This window comes from Vombatus ursinus, unplaced genomic scaffold (assembly GCF_900497805.2).
Source record: "Vombatus ursinus unplaced genomic scaffold, bare-nosed wombat genome assembly UNPS02014799.1, whole genome shotgun sequence".
Classification (NCBI taxonomy): domain Eukaryota; kingdom Metazoa; phylum Chordata; class Mammalia; order Diprotodontia; family Vombatidae; genus Vombatus; species Vombatus ursinus.
Window position 1 is genome coordinate 29,747,383 of NW_020954577.1, and position 26,543 is coordinate 29,773,925.

General features: G+C 38.5%; 1 protein-coding gene across 4 annotated transcripts in view; it reads right to left on the bottom strand.

Annotated features, from left to right (window-relative positions):
- ANKRD28 (ankyrin repeat domain 28) overlaps positions 1 to 26,543 on the bottom strand; it is a 200,390-nt gene that overhangs the window by 12,418 nt on the left and 161,429 nt on the right. For all 4 annotated transcript variants that reach the window (XM_027872244.1, XM_027872242.1, XM_027872241.1 and 1 more), the window contains 7 exons: positions 24,687 to 24,798; positions 20,697 to 20,723; positions 20,128 to 20,202; positions 12,531 to 12,732; positions 10,352 to 10,439; positions 9,951 to 10,068; positions 9,099 to 9,318 (listed from right to left, as the gene is read on the bottom strand). In XM_027872244.1, the coding sequence (XP_027728045.1) occupies positions 9,099 to 9,318; positions 9,951 to 10,068; positions 10,352 to 10,439; positions 12,531 to 12,732; positions 20,128 to 20,202; positions 20,697 to 20,723; positions 24,687 to 24,798 (842 nt within the window). The remainder of the gene's footprint in view (positions 1 to 9,098; positions 9,319 to 9,950; positions 10,069 to 10,351; positions 10,440 to 12,530; positions 12,733 to 20,127; positions 20,203 to 20,696; positions 20,724 to 24,686; positions 24,799 to 26,543) is intronic.

Here is a 26,543-nt window from a genome sequence, read left to right on the forward strand (position 1 = left end):
GCTGCAGGTTCTCCCCATCTGCAGTGTGCACCTCCCAAAGTCTCTCACCACTTTCAGCTTGAAGGATTTCCTAATCCTCCTATTTTTAGCACTTTCCTCACTAAACAAACTTCTATTTCCTTGTATTATGTACATACTTGTCTCCCTCATTAGAAAGTAAGCTCCTTGGGAGTAGATATTGCTTAATTCTTTGTATGTGTATCCTCAGTACCTAGTACTAGTACTAGCACTAGTACTAGTACTTTGTGCCAGGCACAAAGTAAGTATTTAATAAATCTTTGCTGATTGATATGTTTATTTCAGTTGTGGAAAAGATACAAGTGTAAGGAAAGAAAGTGTAAGGAAAGTGTAAGGAGACAAAATAGGTAAATTTGATGAAACAGAAGTAAAGCTTTTGCACGACAAAAATATAATACATTTGTATTAAGGGAAAAAATCTTTGGGGGGGAAACATGACAAAAACCCTGACATCCAGAATCTATAAGAACTGACATGAATGTATAAAAGCAATCATTTATCCACTGTGAAAGGGATCAAAGATTATGAACAGGCAGGTTTTTTTTTTTTCAGCTTTAACATTTATTAATTTATTTTGATTTACCAACAATCACTTCCATAACCTGTTGAGTTTTAAATTTTTTCTCCCCCTCTCTCCCCACTTCCCTCCTCAAGATGGCGAGCAATCTGACATAGCCTATACACATACATTCCTATTAAACATATTTTCGTATTACTGATATTGTAAGTAAGAATCTGAACCAATAGGAGGAACCACCAGAAAGAGGGAAACAAAATATAACAGAAGAAAAAAAAAAGCAAATAGTATGCTTCGATCTGCATTCAAACTCCATAGTTCTTTCTTTGGATGTGGATAATGTTTTCTATCATGAGGCCTTTGGAGATGTCTTAGATCATCGTACTGTGAACGGGCAGGTTTTTAAGGAATGTCAATAATCACCTGAAAATATCTATTCATATACTATCCTAAGAGAAATGTTTCTTATAAAATCTGAGATACAACATTAAACTCATATAGTGGCATAAATAGCTTTGAAACAATGAAATTCAATGTTGGTGGGGCGGATAGCATCATATCACGGGTTACAATGGGAGGAAGGCCAAGGGTGGAGACAAGGCAATTCTTTTAATCCTCCCTAACTGATCGTCTCCTCATTCATCATAAGCATGTTCAGAACCTTTTCTGCTCTGCTTAAACCTCCAGTCGATCTACCCTGTTCCCAGGCCACCTGCTCTCCCCCACCCCATCTCCAGACTGTGCTGTGGCCCCATGGAGATTGCTCTCCATGCCTAGAAGGCTTTCCCTTCTAATTGGGCATTTTAGACTCCCTGGCTTCCTTCAATCCTACAAAGCTCAAACGCCACCTTCTGTACAGGAGGCCACCCCACCCCACCCCACGCCACCACCTGTTAGTGTTTTCCCTTCTAAGGTTAAACTTCCATCCTTTCAGTGTGCACCTCAAAGATACCAATTTATATACATGTTGTTCCCCTCATTCAAATGTAAACTCCTTAAAGGCAGGGCCTATTTTGAATTTTCTTTGCATTTCCAGAGTTTAGCATTGTGCCTGGCAGAGTAGGTGGTGAATGTTCATTATTTGCTTCATTGTCTCGGAACTTCCAGAGTCACTTTGTACTGAACAGATTTTGTTGCTTCTGTTTTCTTACAGGGGACAGAGAAACAAATAATCAGAATTTATTAAGCATCTAAGACCTATTAGGCGTTATGCTAAGCAGGAGATTAGATAAAAACATAAAGTTCCTGCCCTCAGGAGTCTTGCATTCTTATGTAGGAATATACAGTATCATCAAGGAAAAGTGAATACATATGGTTTATATACAACACACAACCAATGGCGGTGGTGAAGAAATTCAATTGACTGTGTCATTTTATAACTGATCTTATTCTATATAGCTTCCCCATTCTGCATGATTGTTCAAACCACATTTTCGTTTTCTCTTTGCCTACAGGCTAAGTTTAGAAGTCCAGTTCTCCCGTTAATCACTGTTCTAGTCTTGCTTCAAGGAAATCTGTTATCCTTGAGAGATTCAGGTGGATACCAGGGAGTCTGGTTCACTACCTCTAACCTTGCAGGCAGACTCAAACAATGAACATTCCTATAGTCAAAGGAGTTCAGTTTCTTCTCTTGAGTTAAAAAGAAAAATTGTTATCCCTCATACCTTCGGCTCCCAGAAAATTTTAAACTATTATCTTTGAAGGCCTACAAGCTGACCCGGCACATTTCCACAAGACATACTGTCCATTCTTGCCTGTCCTTGTATCTCCCTCCTAGAAGTCAGGAAGTATGTTATTCCTGGTCCACTATCAATGGCCTCAGGCCACAGATGGATCCCATAAGTCAATCAAGCATTCCTCTAAGACACACAGCTCCCTGAGTGCTAGCCCACTTTTCTTAATGTAACCAATCACGCTGTCCTCACTCCTATGACGCTGGCAACTCTGTAACCAACTGTATTATTTTCCTCACCTACCCTGCTCTATTTTTCGTTCTCCTGTACTTCCCAAAACTATGTGAAGGCTAGTAAGCCCTACCTAGTGGTCTCTGGTCACTCAGAAAAGTCACTGACCTAATTTTAGTCACTGCTAGCCTAATTAATAAATTGATCACACTAAGATAATTGTTTCTCAGTTTACTTCATTTTTCAAAGGTAACGGTAGAAACATTAACAGCTGGTGAAATCGGAAAAGGTCTCCTTAGAAAGGCGGTACTTGAACTGGGCCTTAAAGAAAGCTAGAAATGTTAAGAGACCAAGGTGAGGAGCGAGATCATGCCATGCACAGAAGATGGCCTGTGGGACAAAAGGTTGTGACCAGGAAACAACAAATATGCCAATCTGGTTAGAACCAGGACTGTATGAGGCAGAATAAATAATGAGCACAGAAAAGTTAAGCTGGGGCCAAGAATATAAAGGGATTTAAATACCAGGAAACCAGAGTTTGAGGAGTAGATTATGGAAACGATAGAGAACTGCTTCCTCTTTTTGAGCAGTGCTTTAGGAATACTAATTTCGCAGCTGCGTAGGAGACTGATAGGAAAGGGATGAGACTAGAAGCTGAAAGACCAATGAAGAGGCTGGGACATTAGTCCAGATGACATGTGATAAAGGCCTGGACAAGCACGATTGTAGTATGAGCACAGAGAACAGGACAAATGGGAGAAGTCGTGGACGTACAAGAATTCCTACAGGGCATCCCAAAAGTCTTGGTGCAGAAGTATAAATGCTACAAACTTACAAAAATGTCATTTGAGAGTTTAATTATTTAAATTTCTTTTACATTTAATTTAAAAAGACAGGGCCCCCTGTCATTATGCTTTTGCCTATCTACCTCTGGACGACGCTTTTTCAGGCTAGTAGAAGAGGTTGCCCTTTTGTCTGTCACCTGATCTACCTCTACCAGACATTTTTCTTGGGAGTTCTTGTTAAAACTGTCACGTATGTGTCTTTGGATGAGCTTATGGCTAGGATTACAAAAGCAATCCCTGAAGCCTGGGCAAACAATACAAATTTTTATGAAGTTCAAAAACTAAAACACAAGACAGTGATTACCTTGGATTTTAATAACTTATCAATATTTTAAAACTTTAAATAACCTTACAAAAATAGGAGAGTTGGAAGAAAGATGGATTTTAAGGGGAAAGATGATGAGTTCTACTTTGCAAAGCTAACTCTGAGATGCTTAAGGGATATCCAGAGATGAAGGTCAAATATGTAGATCTTGCAGTCATCTAAATAGAAATGGCATTTGCATCCATGTTAAGTGAGTGATGAGATCACCAAAAGAGTAGAAAGACAAGAAGACAGAAGAGAGAATACTAGGATGTACTTATGCATACACAGCAGCACATGAGAATGATCAGTCCAACAGTTAGGAAAAGAACACAAGTGTACTTATTCTGTTTAAATTTATATATAGTTTCCTTTTAGTAAACTGTAGTTTATTATGTTATATGTTATTTTATTTTTTGGTATAGTTGTTCAATGGTTATTACATTTAGATGCCACAGAGTCCTTCTTTCATGCCTCATTGTGGCCTGGAGATGACCATGCATTTTTGCAGGTAAGAGAAGGCAAACTGATCATTCTACCAGGCTGGAAAATATGGTACCGGAAAAACATTATGTCTGCTTTCTGAGAACCAGACTACTTAAGTTTGGAGAGGCCCATTCCTAGGAAGCTGGCCACTTGGTGCTGAATTCTCTGCCCATGGGAATCTATGAAACAAAGAAAAATACAAAATGGCCTTTAGTTTTGTGAAAACTCCATCCTGCTTCAGCACCATTAAAAGCAGAATGGTTCAAATGCGGCATGGGTACTAATCATCTTATTTTTAGATGTTTGTTAACATCATCTTTAACTTTTGGCACTCTTAATATGAGATTCCTGTCCAGTGACGAATGAGTGGACATACCACTGGAAGATCCGAATCATGGCAACTATAAAATTCTTGCTATTATGAAACAAGAAGACAGAAGGAAGTTGCAACTAAATAGGAGAGCAGATAAGTTCTGTGGGAAGGGCAAATAAAGAACTAGACAGAGTTGGTTTTACTAGGTCAAAAGACAACCAAAAATATTTCATGGGATGCTGGGTTATCTCATATGCTCACAAACATAAAAAGACCAATTAGAAAATATTTGCTGCTGACATATCAAAATCAATTTCATAAAGATGAAGAGGTGAAGAACTTCAAAGAACTCAAATAAAATCACCAATCAAAATATGCTTTAATATTTCATGAATTCAATGAAAAGGTGGGCAAAAGGGAGAATAGCAAAAGATGTTGAAAAACTATTCATAAATGAGGAACAAGAGGGTCCAAAAGAGACTACACATAAGCAGCATGCTTATATATGATGAATACTTTCATTGAAAAAAAGTCAAGTAGTGGTGGAAATAGAGTATACCAAATAATCTAACAAAAAAAATTGTACTGGATACATTTTAATAGAGAAGAAATTACTGGTTACTGGTTTACAAATTATTTGCAAATTAATTGTTTGTGGAGAGTCAGATTATTGACTTAATAGAGCAAAGAACAAAATCAATATCCAACTAGAAGGAAAGAAATGAGGCAAGTGATACGGCAAGCTACTGAAGCAACCTCAATCTGATTTTTATTTAAACAAGTTGTTGACACTAAAAAAGGAAAAAGACAAGAGAATAGAGGTTGACAAAGACTATCATCATTTCCTAAAAAAATTAACTGATGTAAATCAATTGCCTTCATTACCAAAAGGGAAAATGAACAGATCAATGAACTGGACATAGACCTAAAAAAAAAACCTAGAAAACCAATGTTTTTTTTTTCCCTTAAATATCAAAATAGAACTTATGAAAATCAAAGTAAAGAACAAAACTGAAATAAAATATCCATTGAATAAACTGGTAAATTATTCACTAATTTGATTTTTTGAAATAAGAAGAAAAGCAAATTACTAGTAAAGGGAAAGAAAGGATAATAAACTTCGATTGGAATTTGGGTGAGGGGAAGAGTAGACAGATGGAAGTGGAAGCTGAATGATTAAGCACTGGTTCTCAGCACCTTCTTTCTCACTACCCTCTTCTCTGCAAAAGCTAAGTGTTATAGAGAGAAATAAGACAGTAAAACTATAATAGTTGCAGACCTCAATGTATCCCTTTTACACCTAGAAAAATCTAGTAATGCACATGTTTTTCTTACTCTCAAAAAAAAATCCCAACAAGGAAGGAGTTAGGGACTTGAATAAAATTTTAGAATAGGTTAATATGATAGATTTCTGTCAATTACTGAATGGAAACAGAAGAGTATACATATTTCTCAGCTGTGCATGGCAGCTTTATAAAAACTGGCCATATATTGGGGCACAGGAACCACATAAATGGAGAAAAAAGTGATCACAGTGCAATAACATTTTACTCAATAAAAACCAGTGAACAAAGGATTAAAAATTAATTGGTCATTAAACAACTTAATCTTAAAGAACTAATGGATCAGGTAATTTCAAAGACAATAACAATGATAAGACAACATTCCAAAATATTTGTGATCAGCCAAACTAGTGCTTAGGAAAATTATTTACCTTTCTAAACATTTTTATCAAAAGAGAGAAAAAGAACAGGTCAATGAACTGGAACTGCAATTAACAAAACAAAACAAACTTGTGTGAAGGTTTGAGAAAGAAATAGGTGAGCTTTTATTAACATATGAAATTTGATAGACCACATCTTTGCAGTCACACAGTTGACTGAAAGATGTAGAGACTATAAGATCCCACTGTGCAAAACATAGCCTGAAAGCCACCAAAGTTATCTCCCATGCATATACCAAAGTCATAGAAGATATATTTGAAAGCCATAATAAACAGAAAGCTTTTTCTATAACCGATTGGTGATCTCAAGGAAGGTATAAAACAGGAAGATATATAGGCTTTAAGAAAGCGGTTGTCACCAGTTGTGGAGGATGTTCAGCACTGAGTCCAAAAAGAATTCCCTACAGAAGCTGAGTGCACCTATCATCTCTTTCCATTAAGTTTTATTTATAGGCGAAACAAAAATCTTGACCCTAGAAATCAAAATTAATTTGATAGTCAAATTTTAACAATGAAAAAAAACCTGATAAGTAGTACACAGAGCCAGAACTGGGGTGACCAGGGCTTTGATGCAAAATGGGAAGTTTGGAAGATAGAAGAAGACACACATCCCTACAGTACAGTAGAAAGAGACTAAGAAGAGCCGTAGAGATGAGAACACCGGCAATAGAGTTCCTTCCCATTTTCTGTCCAACAAAATATACACCTTACTCCTCCCTACAGCTTTCCCCTTTTTAGAAGAACCAATCTATCTTTTGCCCTGGCTCAAGTAGCAATGCTTTCCCTTCACTGAAAGACTGCAATCCTTTAATCCCCATACCCACATCTCTCCTATGCTATGTGTGCAGGAACTTTGCTGAAGATTCTCTGGTGGGGCAGAAAGGACGACCAGCTCCACATCTCCTGGACAGAGCTAGATGACCCCTTGGTTCTTCTCTGCATAGTTAGCCCAGCCCTTAAGCATTATGGAGTTCATTTAGGAGGTTCCATAGCATTCTGGGCTTGAGGAAATCACATGCTGCAGTACAAAGGTTCTTCATAAGCCTAAGATTCTAACGCTAAGGCACGATAGTAATTTGTTGATCCAACAAATGAATATCCTATTTCCTTGTATAATTTCCGTATTTCATATTTCATAATTACAAAGCTGATTTGAGCACATGTTGTGCTGCTTGCCTTAGCTAGCCACTGACCTGGGTCAACTGCCAAAGTTGTTAAGTATGGCTATGGTCTTGAACCTTGAAGTTAGGAGTGTGAGTAAGGGACTGAAAGGAACAGTAATAAATTGGATTTATGTAGTGATCCTTGGGAATTCAAAGCATTTATAGATTTGCTAATAAATTTTCTTCTTCTTCTTTTTTTTTTGTTACGTAAAACTAAGAAGTCTATAAATACTCCACAAATATCTGTGCTAAGATAGAAGAAGAAAATTTTATCATTCTTATTTGTATAGTTTAGGAAGCTGAAACAAAGAGATAAGGCCAAGGAACATGGGATTGTAACCTGGGTCACAGAAATGGAAAATCTCAAGAATTTTAAAAGTAGTTAAAGCTTTTAAAGAGATTTTTTGGGGTAATAAGTCTTGAATATAGAGAGATGGGGTAGGGAGGAAAAGAGTTTAAGAACAGCAAAGCTAAGCTGTCAATTTTCTAGAAATCTTTAGTTGAATGAATGTGAAAGAAATTTCCAAATTTTAAGATTCTTTTCTAAAATAATTATTATAAATTTAATGACTGTCAACAAAAACAAAGGAATAATGTGAAATAATGCAACTTTGTATAAATTCCATCATCTTATAACTGCCTGACACCAATGTCAAAAAGTATATTGTAACCCAAAATAAAAATCTTGTTTTTCTGCTTTAAGTCACGAAGACAAACCTTAACACAGTAACACATACACTATGCATGATATATTACAGTATTTTCCAGAAAGGATGATCACAGCCATAGACTAATTCAAGCCTTTACGATTCTTCTGACAATCTTTTATAAAATAAATCTGGACACTTCTCATTCTTTTTAACTTAGTTTTATTAACACTCATTCCAAAAAGTACCTTTTGTTAAAACCTTCTTTTCTTCAAAAAAAAAAAAAAAAAAAAGCATTATTTTTGAGAATGAGCTAATGTGAGTATAATGTAAAAGAATAACTTTATGTGAAGTTCCCTTAATAGCTAAAAATAACCCTTTAACAATATCACAGAGTTAATGTAAAAATGTGCTTACTGGGATAACCTTTCTTTAAAGTTTTTCTTGCTTTACAGTTATTGTTCTTTGAGAGAAGTCTATTTGTAGTACAGTAAGAACATACCCAAAATATTCAAATGTATTATATAAGATACATTGAGAAAAAAATAATTTTGCAATACCCTATAAAAATGACTAATCTATTATACTCAATGTTAAGTTTTTAAAATGGCTTTTTTCCACAGCATTTTTCACACAATAAATTATTTATCTCTATGTAGGTTTGATCACCCTGGTAAAATCTAAGTTTCTTGAGGACAGACTGTTTTGTCTTTTCTTTTGAACTCTAGTAATCAGCACAGCAACAGAAGTAGGTGCTTAACTTAGCAAAAAGCATAGATGCCAGACATGGTGCTCAACCAAAACAGTCCCTCTCCCTGAGGAGTTGATATTCTAGGAGACACAACATGGCACGAATACAAGTGGTTTATTAGAGACACACATAAATCAGCCAATGTACCACTGGAGGGGAAGGCAGCAGCAGTTGAGGAGACCAAGAAAGGGCTTCCACAGGAGGTGACACTTCTGAGAAATGAATGAAACCAGGGATTCTGAGAGACTGAAGTGAGGAGGGAGAGCCTTTGAGGCATGGGAAATGGCCAGCACAAAGGCAGAGAGACTGAAGAAGCAGCAATGTCAAACTGAATTTGTGGGCTCTGTGTAATATAATGCCTGTGGGCTGCCCACTCCTATGAAGATTGAATGAAACCTGTTCTTCACATTATAAAAGAATCCTTTACCATTGTAGCAGGCCCAATGAAGCGACGTATAGCCATGATTGTCTGCTGTGGCAGGAATGGCATCTGCAGATGCTGCGGCCTGTAACAGTGCTCCAAGAACACCAATGTGACCACAGGCTGCTGACAAGTGGATGGGGGTCCGACCCCGACTGTCCCGCAGTAAACACTTGGCACCATGTTGAAGCAATGCATCCACACATTCCTCATGGCCTGTAACTGCCTAGAAGAGAAATAATTTGCATATTGGCACAACTATACAAGAGTTAGAATATAAATGGCCCCAAACCACAGGGCCACACTATCATCCCTAACCCATCCTACAATGAAACATTTTCAAAGTATTATCACTATTGTTCCAAATGTTTGTTATAAAATCATAATTAAAGTAAATCTCATATTTAGTTCAGATATTTTTATTAAGACATGCACCTAACTAATCTGGCATATTATTAAAAAATGGGAAACCAATGTGTGAAATCAATGAAATTTCAAAAAGGGAAAATTCAGAAGGGAAAAGAAAGATACAGGTGAAGGAATAAGATGGTGGGAGAAAAATGGACTAATTATCACTGTGGCACCATCATAAATCATCCCTGTGGACCTTAGTTTCTTCATATATAAAATAAAGGCACTGGGCCAGATGACTTTAAGCTCTATGTTTTCAGTCACTAGGCATTTTCTATCTAAAATTAATTAATGTAGCTAATGAAACTGTACACCATGACCTGATAACTCTTTCCAACACATGGCTGAATTATTCAGGGTTACCTGATGGTAAAATTTAATGAAGAAGATGAAATGCAACAAAATTCAATCTACTTCTATGTTACAAAGAAAAACATTTTTTCTTACCCCTCTATGTAATGCTGTTCTTCCCCACTTATCTTTGGCATCTACATTTGCTCCTTTATTCAGTAGTGAATAAACACAGTCCGTGTGTCCATTCAGAACAGACAGCATCAGGGGAGTCCTGAGTAATATGAGAAAGACAGTATGGTGCACAAAAGATTTAATGATACTACTTAGCATCCCTTCTTCTACTGTACGAATAATAATGAACCATAATAGTACCTTTTAATTTTTCTAAATGTAGATATTAGAGACTATTTTATATCTGTATCTTAAGAGCACTACAATGTCAATTTTAACATATTCATTTATGCAGTTTGAAGTATATATGGCCAAAAACATAAAATACATGGGAATTCATATCCAAGAAAGAAAAAAATGAAACAGTATTTGTTAAAACTTACTGTCCATTTCCATCTTGAATGTCCACTGCATTCTGTGGCTCTGCATTCCCTATTAATAACCGTAAACACTCTGAATGACCATTTGTTGCTGCAAAGTAAAATATAAGGTGAGTAGTGGAAATAATCATAAATAATAATGGTAGGGTTAAAATTTTAATTTAAGCAAGTTATCTGGAATTTAATAAGATACAAATCACATTTATTCCTTGAATAACTGAAGAAATAAGCTATTTGCAGATACTTAACAAAAAGCTTTATTCATTATTTAGGGAGGTCCCTTTAAAGTAATGACAATGATAATAATAGTTAACCATTTCTACTTCTAGATCTAGAATTCTATGATCCTATGGCTCTATCTTCATAGAACAACTAAACAATACCCGGGAGGGGGAAGGAGAAGAAGAGGGAGAGAGAGAGGGAGGGAGAGAGAGAGGGAGAGAGAGGCAGAGAGAGAGAGAGAGAGAGAGAGAGAGAGAGAGAGAGAGAGAGAGAAGGCCAACCACCTACCAACTTTAGGTCTTAGCCCTCATGTATACAGTCACAGAAATACAAATAATAGCCCACTTTAAGGTTTGCAAAGTACTGTACAAATATTCCATTTGCTACTCACAGTAATCCCAGGAAGTAGGTGCTATTATTATCCCCATTTTACAGGTAAGTAAACTGAGGCAGGCAGAGATTAAATGACTTGCCCAAGGTCACACAGCCAGTAAGCATCTGAGGCTGGATTTGAACTCAGGTCTTCCTGACTCCAGGCCCAATGCTCTGTCCACTGTGCCATTTAGCTGCTTACCTTGGAAGGTACTTGGGATGTAACTCCCTTACTTTACAGAGTTAAAAGTGGCCTGGAAAGGTAGAATAATTTGGCAGTGGCCAGACTTAGGCTAGAATCAAATCACTCCATTCCCAGGTCAATGTGTTTTCTCTTCTACCGTGCTAGGTATCATCGTGGCATGCGTGTGTGTACATATACATGAGTTACCCTCCACTGCCTTTCCTATTTAAAGGTGACGACACTGGCTGTGTGGCTGTTAGTAAGGTGGATGCTCCAAAGGACTCCGCAGGACATCCAACGGAATCATTCCTCCAATAACTATCAGCAAAGCCTTTTTGCTACTGCTTTACTTTGCCCCAAATTTTGGCTCAGGGTCCACAGTCTGTCAGCTGCTCTCACTCCCTAGAAATCAGTGAGGAGTATTTCACACTGCTAGGTTTAAGGATGTTTTCACATTATTTTTGTAGCCCTTATCTTCAAATTGTTCAACCTCAACTTCTACAGAACAGATGTTCACAAAGGGCCTGCAATCTAATAGAGAAAATGAGACATGTACACAAATATTGATATGGAGTAAAATATGAAAATCTCATTCTATCTTCACCACACATCCAAAAGAGCGTGGCTACGCCAGGAGGAACAGCTTCACAATGGCTGAATTCTAAGATCTCACAGTCAGGGCGCCTGTCTGGCCAACCACTATAACAGTCGTGTAAGTGTTGCTGATGAAATCCTTCAGTTTTTCAGATGTATCATTAGTGGAAGAGCCAACCCTTGCACTGAAGAATAGACCAGATACTACTACTTATATTTAAATGCTTAGGTGAGTAATAAACATAACGTATTGCCATAGACTTATGGTGACCACAATTTTCAAACCTGAAATCAGAGCAGGCAGGCTGACAAAGAATAATGCCTTTTCACAAAATTTCATTAAAAGCTTAATGTATTTTCTTGAATATAATTAAGTCTTGACTGACTTAGCAAATCTGGTAGAAACAACTGCTATCTTGATGGCTGCTAAAAGATCTAAAAGACTAAAACACTTGAAGCAGCATTTACATCAGATAAATCGATGTCACAAATGCATTGCATGGCTTTACAACTTATTATAGGATCATAACTCTGGAGCTGGAAGGGAACTGAGAGGCGAGATGACGCGACCTCTAATTCTGCAGATGAAGAGACTGAGGACCAGTAAGGTAAGTGACGTGTTTGGCATCTCACAGTTAGGTGAGCATTAGCTCTGGGACTGAATCCGGATTCTCTGATTCTGACAAAGGTAAGAACTATCCTCAGGCAAGACATTAAAGCACAGTGATGCAAGTACTCTTAAAGGGTCACGAAATACAATGAAAATAAAGATGATGCTGACAGCTACTCAGGGAACCGGTGCGGCTGTACCTGCAGCGTGGATAGGCGTCCTCTTTACCACGTAATCTTTAACTAAGATTGAGGCTCCCTGATTAATGAGCACGTCCACACATTCCACGTGGCCTTTAAAGGCTGCAAGGTCTAAGGGTGTCCTTCCGTTGTTATTCCGCACATCAAGATCTAACAAAGACTGTACCAACACTTCTAGTGCTTGATGGTGACCATGATAGGCCTGAAAGAAAAATTTTTAAAAAATCCACATCAAATAAGACTAACTTTATGTTATTTTTGAAAGCACAAAGGAAATATATTCTTTATATTACTATGTTATAGATGAATCCTAACATTTTGTATTAAAAATTCTTCTAACTGAACCATTATATTTGAAATTTGTTAATACAGCATATAAAACTAATGCCCTAGTTGTGTTCATAGATGGGAAATGCAGCATTCAGGTTAACTTCATTAATTGAGGATGTATGGCATTTCAATTCAAGTTAAACCGTTCAGTCATTTCAGCTGTGACCCTATTTGGGCTTTTCTTGGCAAAGACACTGGAGTGGTTTTCCATTTCCTTCTCCAGGCTCAAATGGCCACTAAGTGTCTAAGGATGGATTTGAACTCAGGTCTTCCTGACTCCAGGCCCAGCACCACCTAGTTCAATTCAAATTATCAAACATTTATTATGCATCTTGTGCTGGGTATACAAAGACACTGTTCACATGACACAGTGCCTGGAACATGGTAGGAGCTTAATAAATGTAAAACAAATAGCCCTTTTCCTATAATGAAAACTGTCTCAACAAGGAAAATGGCTACGTTGGATGCATTGATTAAAAACTTGTTCTGTGTGCTGTTGCATTGGTTGATCAATCTCTTAACTATTTACTTCTGGGAACAAAACCTCTATATTCTATGTATCCTTAACCTAAGAGATAGCCCAAACACCAGAGTCAACACATAGAGACATTACACAAAATATACTCTAATCTTAATCAGGTAAACAGAAAGTTTCAAAAGTCCAAGCAATGACAAGTATTTTTTTAAAAGTCTGATTGGAAATAGGAAAAATCAAGAGATGTTCTGAAAAGCAATGAAACACTGGATAGTTTGTTAAAATAATTAGTGCTAAAAATGCAAATCTCAAGCTGTCTCTGGCTCTCTAAACTACCAGAATAAACCCAGTTTCCCCTCCAAAATAAACCAGCCTGGGCCTGTGCCCCACCCCCTTTATCCCCACCATAAGGTAGATGCTTGATCCAGAGAGTAGATTAAATACTTACTGGAAAAGAGATTTTGGAAAATTAACACGAAGCTTTTCCTTGATAAAAACTTAAGAGTTATTGACATTGGTATAAAGAACCCTCTCCATAGAGCAACAATAAGACTGTTTTCAAAGTTGGCTTTATGTTTTTCTCATGATATAAATGGAGAAGGCATTTCCTGAAATCCTATGGAAGAAATTCAACTTAAATGGGGGTCCATTCTTGGGGATTTTTTACTTTTTTATTTGGAAAACCTGATGTCTCAAAACTCTCTCCTCTTCTGGTTTTCCTCTTGGCAGCTGAACCACTCCTTCTTAGTCTCCATTCAAGGCTCTTGCTTGCTAGCCACGGATGGTTCCCTAATGCTCTGTCCTGGTCCCTTTTTTCTCTTATCACTTGATGATCTCACAGCTCCCATGGATTTATTTATCATGTCTGTGTTGATGAACAGAAGTTATTTGTCCAGCCCAAACCTCTCTCTTTACATCTCTACTTGTATCTTCAACTGTCTCAAACTGGAAGTCCTGCAGACATCTTGAATCCAACATCTTCAAAACTGAACTCGTGACATTTCCCCCAAACCCTCTCCTCTTCCTGATTTCCCTATATCTGTAAAGAGCACCACTGTCCTCCCAGCCACTCGGGGTTATCTCTGACTCTGATCCCCTCCCGGCTCTTGTCTTTTCTACCCCTTTCTGTCCTCCAATGCTACCACCTCCCAGGGGCAGGAATGCTCATACTTGGAGAGTGCAAAGGCTTAATGATTGGTCTGCCTGCCACAAGTCTCTTCCCTACTCCAATCCAGCCACCACTCAGCTGTCAAACAGATCTTCTGAAAACACAGGTCAGACCATATTACCCTCCCTCCCCATTCAATTAACTCCAATGGCTCTCTATTATTTCACAATCTGGTCTTAAGGAGGCAGAAGAGGATGAGATCAAGAGCACAAGAAGAAGGGCTGGTGTTGGCAAGGAAGGGGTCACTTTATCCTCTAAGACAGGGGGCAAAGAAGGAGAGGCTGAGGAGAGATGCTAAGGTGAACTGAAGTGTAAAATTGGGGAGAAGGGGGAGGTGATGACAAATGGCCTAAGTTTTTCCAGTGGAGTTAAGGTCATCGGCTGAAAAGCTTATATACATGCTCCATTTTGTTGGACGTGAAGAAAATATGAGAGAGAGAGAGAGAACGAGAGTAATGTGTAATCATACTAGAAAGATAAGTTGAAGCTAGGTTGCAAATGGCTTAAAAAATAACAAACATAGGATATCACACAACTTCTCAATATATAGAAAGTATAATACTGGTGGTCCAGGGAAAAGTTTGAGGAAAGTTTGGAATAATCTCTCTGAAGAGTGGTGTAGAAAACTAATTTGATAACAGTCAAGGAAAAAAAAAACTTTGCGGCCAAGGAACAGCACAAGGCAGCAGGCAACAATAACCATCCAAACGAGTTATATAGGAGCCAAAAGAGTTTTTAGTACTGGTACTATTATAATATTGAATTACGAAAAAGGAGCAATGCCCTATAGATGGGTCCCATCTGAAGCTAAATCTCTGGAAGAATAAGAGAAGAGTACAAGGAAACACAAACATTTGTCAACTCTTTGCTTTTCCCTCGTGTCCTTCCTTCACATGGGAATACAGCAGTGGCTGATGGCGTGGTGGAGGGGTGCTACAGCAGAAGCTACAGTGGTCAAGAGGGAAGCCTCTGTGAGCACGCTATTGCGAGCTGCGTAAAACTTTCCAATTAGCATGCAAACCACTGCCAAGACAGCTGGACAAAGAGCACTCTGTATTTACTTCAGTGGCTCTCAAATGCAGTTTTAGAAAGAACCTGTGCATCAGCTTTTTTAAATAAAAACTGCTATTCAATGACTAGGAATCACAAAAATGTAAATATGACAACAGCACCATAATTCTTTGGGAGAATCTAATGAGGAGACACTTGTTTCCATTCCCAACTAGGAATAGCCAACTTAAAAACCACTCTTTTCAGAGCCTGGGGCACATAAATATGTAAGCAATCGATAAGTACCTACTATCCCCCGCCCCCCCCACACTCTCTCTCTCACTAAATCCTCAGGCCATTACCCCTGCACTCTGACTTCACTTTCCTCCCTCTTAATTCCAATCCCAGAGTGACCTGTTTCACCTCTAACACTGTCCTCAGCTCTCCAATCTCTTGCTCCCTGTCCTATCCCCATTCAACTCTTGCCAGCATTAGCCTTGGATTACTGCCACTACCTGCCTCCTCTTCTCCTGAGTGCAGCTGGAGGAAAACTCATAACCATACCGACAGGTATATTACAAATTCATATTATCCAACCTCACCTGGGTCCTTACTACAGCAAGACAGTCCCTTCCAGTTGCCTTCCCCACCATGTACTGGATCTTCAATTTGGTGACCCTGGCCTCCTGGCTGCTCCACAAACAAGACCCTCCATTGCTCCGCTCCAGGGAATTTTCTCTGGCCATGCCCCATGCCCAGAATGTCCTCCCTCCTTATTTCTGCCTCCTAGTTTTGTTAGCTCCATTTAAGTCCCAAATAAATTTTCATAATGCACAGGAAGTTTTTCCCAACTACTCCCTCCATTAACTGTTAACTATTTATCTTGTATATGGTTTGTTTATACATATTTGCTTATTATTGTTTCTCTCACTAGATTGTGAGCTCCTTGAGGGCAAGGACTGTCTTCTGCCTCTTTCTGTACCCCCTGAGCTTAGCATTGCATCTGGCATATTTTCTTGTTCAGTAGCATCCAACTCTTTGTGACCCCATTGACAATACTGTCCACAGGGTTTTCTTGGTAAAGATACTGGAGCAGTCTGCCATTTCCTTCTTCAGTGGATTAAAGCAAATCAAGGTTAAGTGACTTGCCCAATGTCACACGGCTAATATGTGTCTGAAGATGAATTTGAATTCAGGTCTTCCTGACTTCAGGCCCAACACTTTATCTATTGAGTCACATAGGTGTATCTCTATCAGGGACATAGTAGGCATATAATAAATGTTTAATAATTGATTACTGTTCCCTAATTAATTCCTTCTTACTTTCCACAGAAGTTATTTTAAACCTTCTTTTTCCTAATCAAACCACTGGTAAACCACTTCCCCAACTCCCACTTATTTTCACATTCAGTTGAGGACTTTCTGCCTCTTCCTGTACTGAAGAAACTGAAGCTATTTTATGAGCTGTCTTTACTCTTCCTCTCTTGATCTCAAAATCTCTTGAAATCATCCTCCAGTCTCAGACACTGAAGTGCTCTTCTCCTTACCAAGGCCAACTATTCTCCATCTCCTCTTGATCCCATCCTCTCCCATTTTTTTTCCAGCAGACTGCATCCTAAACTGTTTCTTTTCCTCTCTCTCAAATCCCTATCCATTTAAAAAAAAAAACCTTCAGAAACTACCATCTTACATCTTTCCTGCCTTCTCAGTTAAACTCCTTGGAAATGTGGTTGATACTTCCTGCTTTCACTTTTCCTTCTCTCTCTCTCACTCTTCAACCCTTTGCCCTCTGGCATCTGACCTCTTCACTCAAATCAAACTGCTCTCTTCAAAAAATACCACTATAAAGCATCATCTTCAGGACGTCCTTCTGAAATCACCAACTGTTAGCTCCTCCTGAGTTACCCTGTACTTAACTAATTTGTACATTTCTGTTTATTCAATTTATATTTACACTACATAGTTATTGTATCTGTTATCACCCCAATCAGAATGTAATCTCATTTGTAAGAAGGAATTATTTCATTCTTTATACTTGTATCCCAGTAACTAGCACATAGGCATTTACTAAATGTTCATTGGACGTCTGAAAGAAGAAAGAATACTTGGAGAAGAAAGAAGTAAAATCTGAATGGAACAGGAAGTAAGTAAGGTTGTTTTAAGGTTTTTTTTTTTTTTAAATCAACAGTCTATTTTTATTCCCCTTTCCCCTACACAGTTACTTACGAGGAAGGAGGCATAAACAAAGTCATAAAATACCTTAAGATCATTTAATGGAACCTTTCATTTTATAGATGGACTGAGGACTATGTTTGTGAAGAGAGATGCTCAAGGTCACACAGACAGAGGTACCACAGAAACTGTAGAACCAGACTCTGGCTGCAGCCAAGATGACAGAGTAGCAGGAAGCCACTGAGCGAGCTCATTCCCTCCCATTCCATCCCCCTCCACCAACAAACAACAACTATGACTGCAAAAAACAACCCTCCTCCAAAGAGATCTAGAAAACACAACAGACCAAATCCTGATAGAGGAATCCAGAAAACGTCACGTGAGTTGTTTGTCCAGCCTAGGTCTGCAGAGGGAGACAGAGAAGCATGTGGATACTGGGGGTACAGTCTGGTCAGAAGTATGATACATATGGAACACGACAGTGGCCAAGGAGAGACTACACACTGAGACAAGTTCCAGACCCACACCAGGGCACGATCAGGTTCATGACAAGACACTGTGAAGGGGTCAGGTGCCAACTGGTAGTTTTGTTGCCCACTACCCAGTTCTGGGTCATATATCCAAGAGAGACTGGTGTCTTGATGATCTTACGAGAAGAATAATATGCTAGGGGAGAAGGTAAAGGAAGGTCAGGGAAAATTATCTCACATAATCAAGTTGTGCAAGAAGAAGTGTACAAACACAGGGAGGAGGGATATGGAGCAGCTGACACTTCAACCTCCCTCTCATCTGAATTATTCAAAGGAGGGAAAAACACGCATACATACACACACGCACACGCACATATAGTCGGGTACAGAACTACATTTCACTAAACAGAGAAATAGGGTAAAGAGAGGAGGGAGGAGAACTTGGAGGAAGGGCATATTAAGAGAGGGTTCAGCCCTAAGGAAAACAATCTCCAAACTAGGATGTACAAAAATATTTAGAGTTCTTTTTGAAGTGGCAAGGAATGAGAATCTAAAGAGGTACCCATGGGGGGAAATGGATAAACAAGTTACGGTATGTAAATGTGATGGAATACTACTGTACTGTTAAAAATGCTAAGAAGGCTAGTTTCAGAGAAATCAGGGAAGACTTATATAAACGGATGCAGAGTGAAGTGAACAAAACCAGGAAAACAATTTAGACGATAACAAAAATATGGCAAAGCCAAACAAGACTGAATAAATTAGTAACTAAGATCAGTGTAATTAATGGCTAACTGTGATCTAAAAGGCCAATGAAATATACTACTTCCTCATAGAGAGGTGAAAGACTCAGAATGTAGAATGAGATACACTTTAATAGGAAGTTTGTTTACCTTTTATTCTCAGTGGAGAAGGAAGAGAGGAGAGATTTTGGGGGCAGTCCAAGAAAGCAAATTTTCTTTCTGGGACTCAATTGGCTTATTTGTAAAATAAGGGGGAGACTATCAATGCAGATCAGTAACTATTTTGTAACCTACAGAAAACTGCTTAGGTCAATGAGTGCCTAAGCGAATTGTTCATGAATATACCACCTGTTTGTGTCAGCTAAATGTTACATTAAAAGATTTAAAACTGTGGATCACCACCTAAAGGGCAATGGGAATATGCATGGTAGGCAGTAGATATAGGCATGCAGATATACTGCATATACATGTTCATCTGTACTATATTCACGGTGCAGATACTGATACACATTGTGAAAGAACTGTGTACCAGAAGAAGTATAAAAGAGATCATCCAAGAAACATATAATGAAGAAAGAAGGTGGACTGGTCACATAATGAGAATGAGGGAAAACAGGTGGATGGTTTGTGGACTCTACTGGCACCCCATATGAAAGACAGAGGAAGGCATCAATGATCACAATGATCAAGATCACAGATCCTCTGAAGCAGGTAGATCTAACTATGGAATGGAAACAAAACAGCACCGATTATGTGCCAAGCACTATGCTAAATGCTGGGAATACAACAGAAAAATAAGACAGTTGCAAATGAGAAAAAAATGAGAAAGTTCTAATTGGGGGAGAGTTCAGCTACATGGGTAAATGGTACAGGCCTAAGATAGATGGCAACACTCAAGAGTCTCAAGGGCACTGCAGCAGAACAGAAGAGGTTCAAAGGTCTTGTAACTTAGGGCAAGGATTGTAGCAGATGGCTCCCTGATCATCACAGGGCCCACGACTATTGTTAAGAGATGACCCCTGGTGAAACTGGGTGGGTTGGGGCCATTGGGTGAAGGGATCCTACGCTGATCTGGTTGGCTTGGATCTGAGCACTTGTATTTGTATGAGTGCAAACACATATTCTCTATCTGTTCATTTTATTTTATTTCCATGGAATGATCTCAAAATAATTTCACATGATTTTATGAATACACAAAAAATTCATCTGGAAAATAAAGAACTAAGTAATTTAAGGAAACAATACTTACAGCTAAGTGCAAAGGGCTTATTGGTGGTCTGTTATCTGAATCATTTAACATATCCGTACCCGAGGTTTCCATTAGCTAAGAAAAAACAAAAGTCACATTTAAATGTGAAAAATGTTGCTTTAAAAACACACATAGCAACTATTCTCAATTTTTTAAAAGTTGATTAATTTTTATTTTTAAATTGAGATTTTTTTTTTATCCCCATTAAAAGTGCCTGAAAAATGAAAGTTTAAAGCTAAAAGATTTTCAAGTATCACTGAGTGACATTTGAAGATATACTAAAGAAGAGTTGGACAGAAGCTAACAAACTGTCAACACTACTTCAATTTTTCCTGTTATCACAGGTCCCTCTGATGATTTCTTCTACATGTAACATAGTAGGTATGGGCCCAGTAAAAGCCATTATGACTACGAAAGACAATGGAAACAGGATAATCTTACGGAAAATCAGAAGGAAAAAACAACCACCATATGAGATCTATTAGTCTACCTCCGTACTTTAGGCAGAACCACATCTAAACTGTCACAAAAAGTATTTCATACAGTATTTTAAAAAGGTATATACTTACAACATCTAAGGGAGTTTCACTGGCAATCTGAAATAAATTTCAAAAAAAAGGATATATTTTATACAGTATCACTAATAATTAACATTCAATATCAAATATTAAAAGCATTTCATATTTACAGAGTACTTTTATTATTTGTTTTGGATCTATATATTTGGGGGGGGGGGTCACAAATCTAAATACTGTACTGTCTGTCCTTGCCTTCCAAGAAAATAAAAAGCTTTCCAAAAGGAGGAGTAGCAGTTCACACAGGCCATTTTTAGACTGGATGGGACTTGTCACTTTATGAGTGTTGGGAGCTCTTGGTGAATTTTTCCTATACCACTGCAGCTTGATCCTTCTGCCACTTAGGAGACCTGGGTTGTGGTCTCTCCCACCTCTGACACATACTGATTCTATGACCCTGGGCAATTCCATAGTTACAGAGTGGATCTGAAGTTTTCAAAATATTCTTCCTTGCAGCCTTGAAGGTTAGGTAATATATTATGTTTGATATACCATGAGATATGGACCTCAGAATTTAACCAAAACATACCCAAATCTGAAACTTCTGTAAATCTGTAATATATGCAAGAAAATTCAACAGCAGGACTTCAATTTTTCCCCCCGACTCTTTATTCCCTGTCATTTTTTTTCTTACAGGAATCATTTAAGTTTCTGATGTGTTTTTAAAAATGTTTTCAGTAAGGGGCAGCTAAGTGGCACAGGGGATAGAGCTCCGGTCCTGAGTTCAAATTTGGCCTGAGATACTTGATACTTAATAACTGTGTGACCCTAGGCAAGTCATTTAACCCTGACTGCCTCACTAAAAAGCAAAGAAAAAAAAATTCAGTACGTTTTGACCAGATGAGTCTGTTTTAGTATAACTGCCCATTAGCTTCCTCTAAATTTTGTTCCTAGTTCAGTAGATAATAGATTCGGAGGCAGTAAGGTCTTTAGATGCCACTGAAGTTAAAAGCCTTCTCCAGGGTCACACAACTGTTAAGTGTCCGAGGTGGAATTTGAACTCAGGTCTTTCTGACTCCAAGTTCAGTGCCCTATAAACTATATCACATAACCTGCTTTGGTTATATAGTCAAGTAGGATGAATGGTATGTAGGAATTCAAACTGAAATATATGAAATCAATGTTTCTTTTGCGGTGGTAACATCTTAGCTGAATATTTCCTTCAATCAGAAGATGTTGCCTTCACAAATTCCCAGAAGTCCTGGGAAGACATGGCAGGCAACCGGCTAAAGGAGGAGAAACTAGTGAGAGGGAAGAATATAATCAGAGTTCTCATTTCTCCATTTCTCCTTCCTTCTAGAAACTTGATACAGAATAAGAGAGCCAAATTTAAATTATAAAGGATATGAACAGGCAGTTTTCAGAGGAAGAAATTAAAGCTATCTGTAGTCATATAAAAATGCTCTAAATCACTATTAATTAGAGAAATGCAAATCAAAACCACTCTGAGGTACCACATCACACCTATCAGACTGGCTAACATGACAAAACAGGAAAATGATAAATGTTGGAGAAGATGTGGAAAAACTGGACACTAATGTATTGATGGTAGAGTTGTGAACTGATCCAACCATTCTGGAGGGCAATTTGGAACTATGCCCAAAGGGCTGTAAAATTGTGCCTACCCTTTGACCCAGCAATGCCAAAGAGATCATAAAAATGGGAAAAGGATCCACATGTACAATAATATTTATAGTAGCTCTTATTGCTGTGGCCAAGAATTGGAAATTGAGGGGATGCCCAGCAACTGGGGAATGGCTGAACAAGTTGTGGTATACGAATGCAATGGAATACTACTGTGCTATAAGAAATGATGAGCTTGTGGACTTCAGAAAAACCTGGAAAGACTTGTATGGTCTGATGCTGAGTGAAGCGAGCAGGAAGAACCAGGAGAACATTGTACACAATAACAGCTACATTGTGGGATGACTGACTTTGATGACCTATAATTGAGTAGCAGGATAAGTCAAGAACACCCATTGGAAGGTGCTATCAATCAAGCATTTATAACATGCTTACTAAGTACCAGGCATTGTGCTAAATGCTGGGAATATGAAGAAAAAAACCAAAATAATTCCTGCCCCCCATTACATTCTAACGGGGAAGGAACATATTTACAAACAGCTGAATACATGATAAATATAAGAGTAGATGGAAGCTAACTTTGAGAGGGGAAAGCACTAGCAATAAGGGAGACCAGAAATGGGTTTTTTTTGCAGGAAGTAGCATTTTAAGTTAGAGATTCAACATAAAGGAATGACAAACTGAGGGAGGTTGAGAAACCATTTTTAAATGGCTAGGAGCAGAGAGGTCTTAAGATGAAGTTTGAAAGGCTAGATGAAGCAATGAAAGGAGATACAGACATGCGGGATAGCATGTGCAAATAAATGTCCATAGGATGGGAAAGGCAATACCAGATAAGAGGTTAGCAAGCAACTGAGCGTGGGCAAGATGTAGAATACATACATGAAGAGAAACAGAATTTTTATTTTTTATCTCACAGTGATGACAAGTCCCTAAGGTTTTTTGAGAAGAGAAGTGATGTACACAGACTGGCACACTAGGAATATTATGTTAACAGCTATAGAAGGGATGGTCTGGAGAGGCAGATGATATCAAACAGTAAGGAGGTGATCACAACAATCAAGGTGAGAAGTCAGAGCATGAGCTAGAGCAGGAGCCATGGGAGTAGAGGGGATAACTTAATTTTGTCAAAGTAAAACTGATAGAATGTAACTAATGATTGGATGTGAAAGGGTGAGAGAAAGGAAAGACTGTTAATATCAAATGAGACAAGGAGGTTGGGAGGAGCAAGTTCTAACAGGAAGAAAAGCCAGGTGCAACTGTGTAATATCCAGGTGGGTTTGTCCACTAAGGTGAAAATATGGGACCAGAGCTCGAGAGATCAGTACAGGAAGAGATTTGGCTGTCTTCTGCCAAATGTTGAAGTCATGGAACTGGAAGACATTGCCAAGGGAAAAGCAAAGAGAAGGCCAAAGGCTGAGCCTTGGCTAAGGAGAAAATAGGTTCAATAAGGATGTATATGTAAAGCCTATATCAGATTGCATGCAGTCTTGGAGTGGGGGGAGGGGAGGCTTTTGTAGATAATTTGGAACTCAAACTTATAGAAGTGAATGCTGAAAACTGAAAACAAAAAAAAAAATTTTTTTTAAAAAAAGGCTGAGTCTTAGAAGGTGTCTACATTTCAGAGGTGGGCAAAGGAAGGGTGAAGAACAGTGGTCACAGAGGAGAGGCAATGTCACCGAAGCTGAAGGAAAAGAGAATCAAGAACAAAGGTCATCAACAGGGTCAGATACTACAGAAAGAACCATGAAGATGAAATAGGAACAGAGACCTCATAATTTAGCAATCATCACGTCACTGGCGACCTGAAACTAAGCAGTTTTGATATAGCATGAAGGACAAAGATTGGACTGCGAGAGAATGGGTGACAAGAAGTAAAGGCTGTAAACTTTTCTTAGAAACTGGTTAGTGAAGGGAAGGAGATATAGATCATGGCAGCTGGCAGAAGAAAGCAAGGTCCAGAAGACTGTTCCCTGAGACATGGAAGAGGTTAGCATGTTTGACATGACAAATTGGAATCATTCTTTAAACCAGTCATTTTTTCTTCTCTACTCAGACACAATCAGTGTGTTAGAGGGCACAGTAGACTGAGTATGGGCCTGGAGCCAGGAAGACCTGGTAATCCAGTCTCAGACACTTACTAGCTGTGTTACCCTGGGCAAGTCACTCAAATCTCTTTGCCTCAGCTTCCTCATCTGTAAAATGGAGATAATAACAGCACCTACCTCCCAGGGTTGTTGTGAGAATCAAAAGATAGAACTGTAAAGCATTTAGCACCATGCCTGGCACATAGTAAGCCCATGTAAATGTTAGTTATTATTCCTGTTATTATTAGTTTGTTTTTCTATTTATTCAAATACAAAAATCATATTATTCCCCATATGACAACAGCACTCTTACCAGTTCAAGACATAAACGGTGACCATAAGCAGCAGAATAATGAACTGCATTATATCCTTGTTTGTCACGGATTCCTGGATTTGCATCATTTCTTAGTAAGTACTCCAGGCACCTATGAAGTGACAATAAAATTCAAAATCTTAACATCTTTTATTTTAACCAATAGTAAAACAGAGGACAATTCAAAAGATACAATGTATTCGCTTATATATGACTATCCTCACATAGAAAATAACAGTATCAGTCACGTGGCAAATTACAAATATTTCTATGTAACTATGACCTTACTTCTTTTCAGTATGGCTCCTCCTACTCACAGTAGGCTCCTTACCCCAAATCCAGGGTTCCACTGCTAGAGCATGCCTCTTTCAGGCTCCCTTTCCTCCTACTTCCATCCAACTCCTTGGGGGAAATCCTCTCTGAGGGAAGGAAAAGCTCCTCTCCTGATGATACTGTTTTATCTCGGTTCCACTGTCATGCCCCAGGTAAAAGTTATTCCTAGTTAAAGCTCTAGTAATACAGTATTTATCTTACCCACTTCCCCAAACGTGAGGAACAAACAAGGCAACACGATCAGAGGACTATGAATCTGGAGCTGGAAGAGATCTCAGACGCCAGACAGTCCAACCCCGCTTACTTTATAGATACAGACAGTGAGGCCTAGACCTGCCCAAGGTTACAGAGGTAGTAAGTACCAGAGACAAGATCTGAACAGAGGGCCTCCAATTTTAAAGTCTCTTCTTTCCATGGTACCATGGCATGTTACCTGTATTATCATTACCTTTTCACTAGTTCTCTTATAACCAGAAGACAACCAAAAGGCCTAAAAGGCATATTTTAAATTAAAGCATATTGAAAAATACAACATTTTGAGAATCTCATGATTCCCAATCACTGCTGTGAGATGACTATAAACAGTACTGGTTGTAAAAAAACAAAAACAAAAACCCGAGGCTGGAAATCACTTAGCACAAGGTAGGATCTAAAGAGAAGCAGAGGAGCAACTCTGAGATGTGTCCACTGGGAGCTGATGTGGCTGCCAACTCACTTAAGTGTTTATAACATATACTAGAGTGGTCTGGTACTGTGCTTACTGCCAGGAACACAAAAGACAAAAATGGAACCTCTCTCTGTCCTCAAGGAATTCCCATTGCTTTGGGCTGAAAAGCACGACGAAAGGTAAATGAACACCAATTATACACAAAGTAAACACAGAGGAACTTTAGTGTGTTAGTTGGGGGGGGGGGGGGGGCGGCCTACTAACACCTGAGAGGATCATGAAAGGTCTGACTACATGAAACACTGAATACAAAGTCCTGAGTGAATGTTTGGCTAAGGGAGTTGAGAGTTAAATCAGAAGTTAAGGCTAGTGGAAGACTGCAAGTATCTCTCTCATGTTTAGCACTCTTAAGACCTGGGCTGATTCTACTGAAGAGCTTTTTTAACAAATCCCATTCTGACTTGGAAGGCTTACTTATGGCTTTTCCCTCTCTGGTACAGGCATCAATTTAACACAATCATTCATTTGGAGAAGGCTTCACTGTCCTTGTACACTAATTGAAGGCTGCAATACATTACAAAAGAAGAGTTGCTACTAGCAATGTTTATCAGGGACATTAAAGACTAGGAAAAAGGGTGGCAAGATGGGGAGGAAAAACTAGTAGACAGCCTACATGCTCCCTAAGTAGCAGACAATCCCAAGAGATCTAGAGGAAGTCTCTCCAGGATGGGATATAATTTACATCATTAGAGGAAGTATCCACATTGATGAGATCATAGATAACAGAAGCTGTATAAATGTGAAATCTCTGTCCAAAAACGTAATACCACTAGAAGAACTGAAGTACATTAACATTT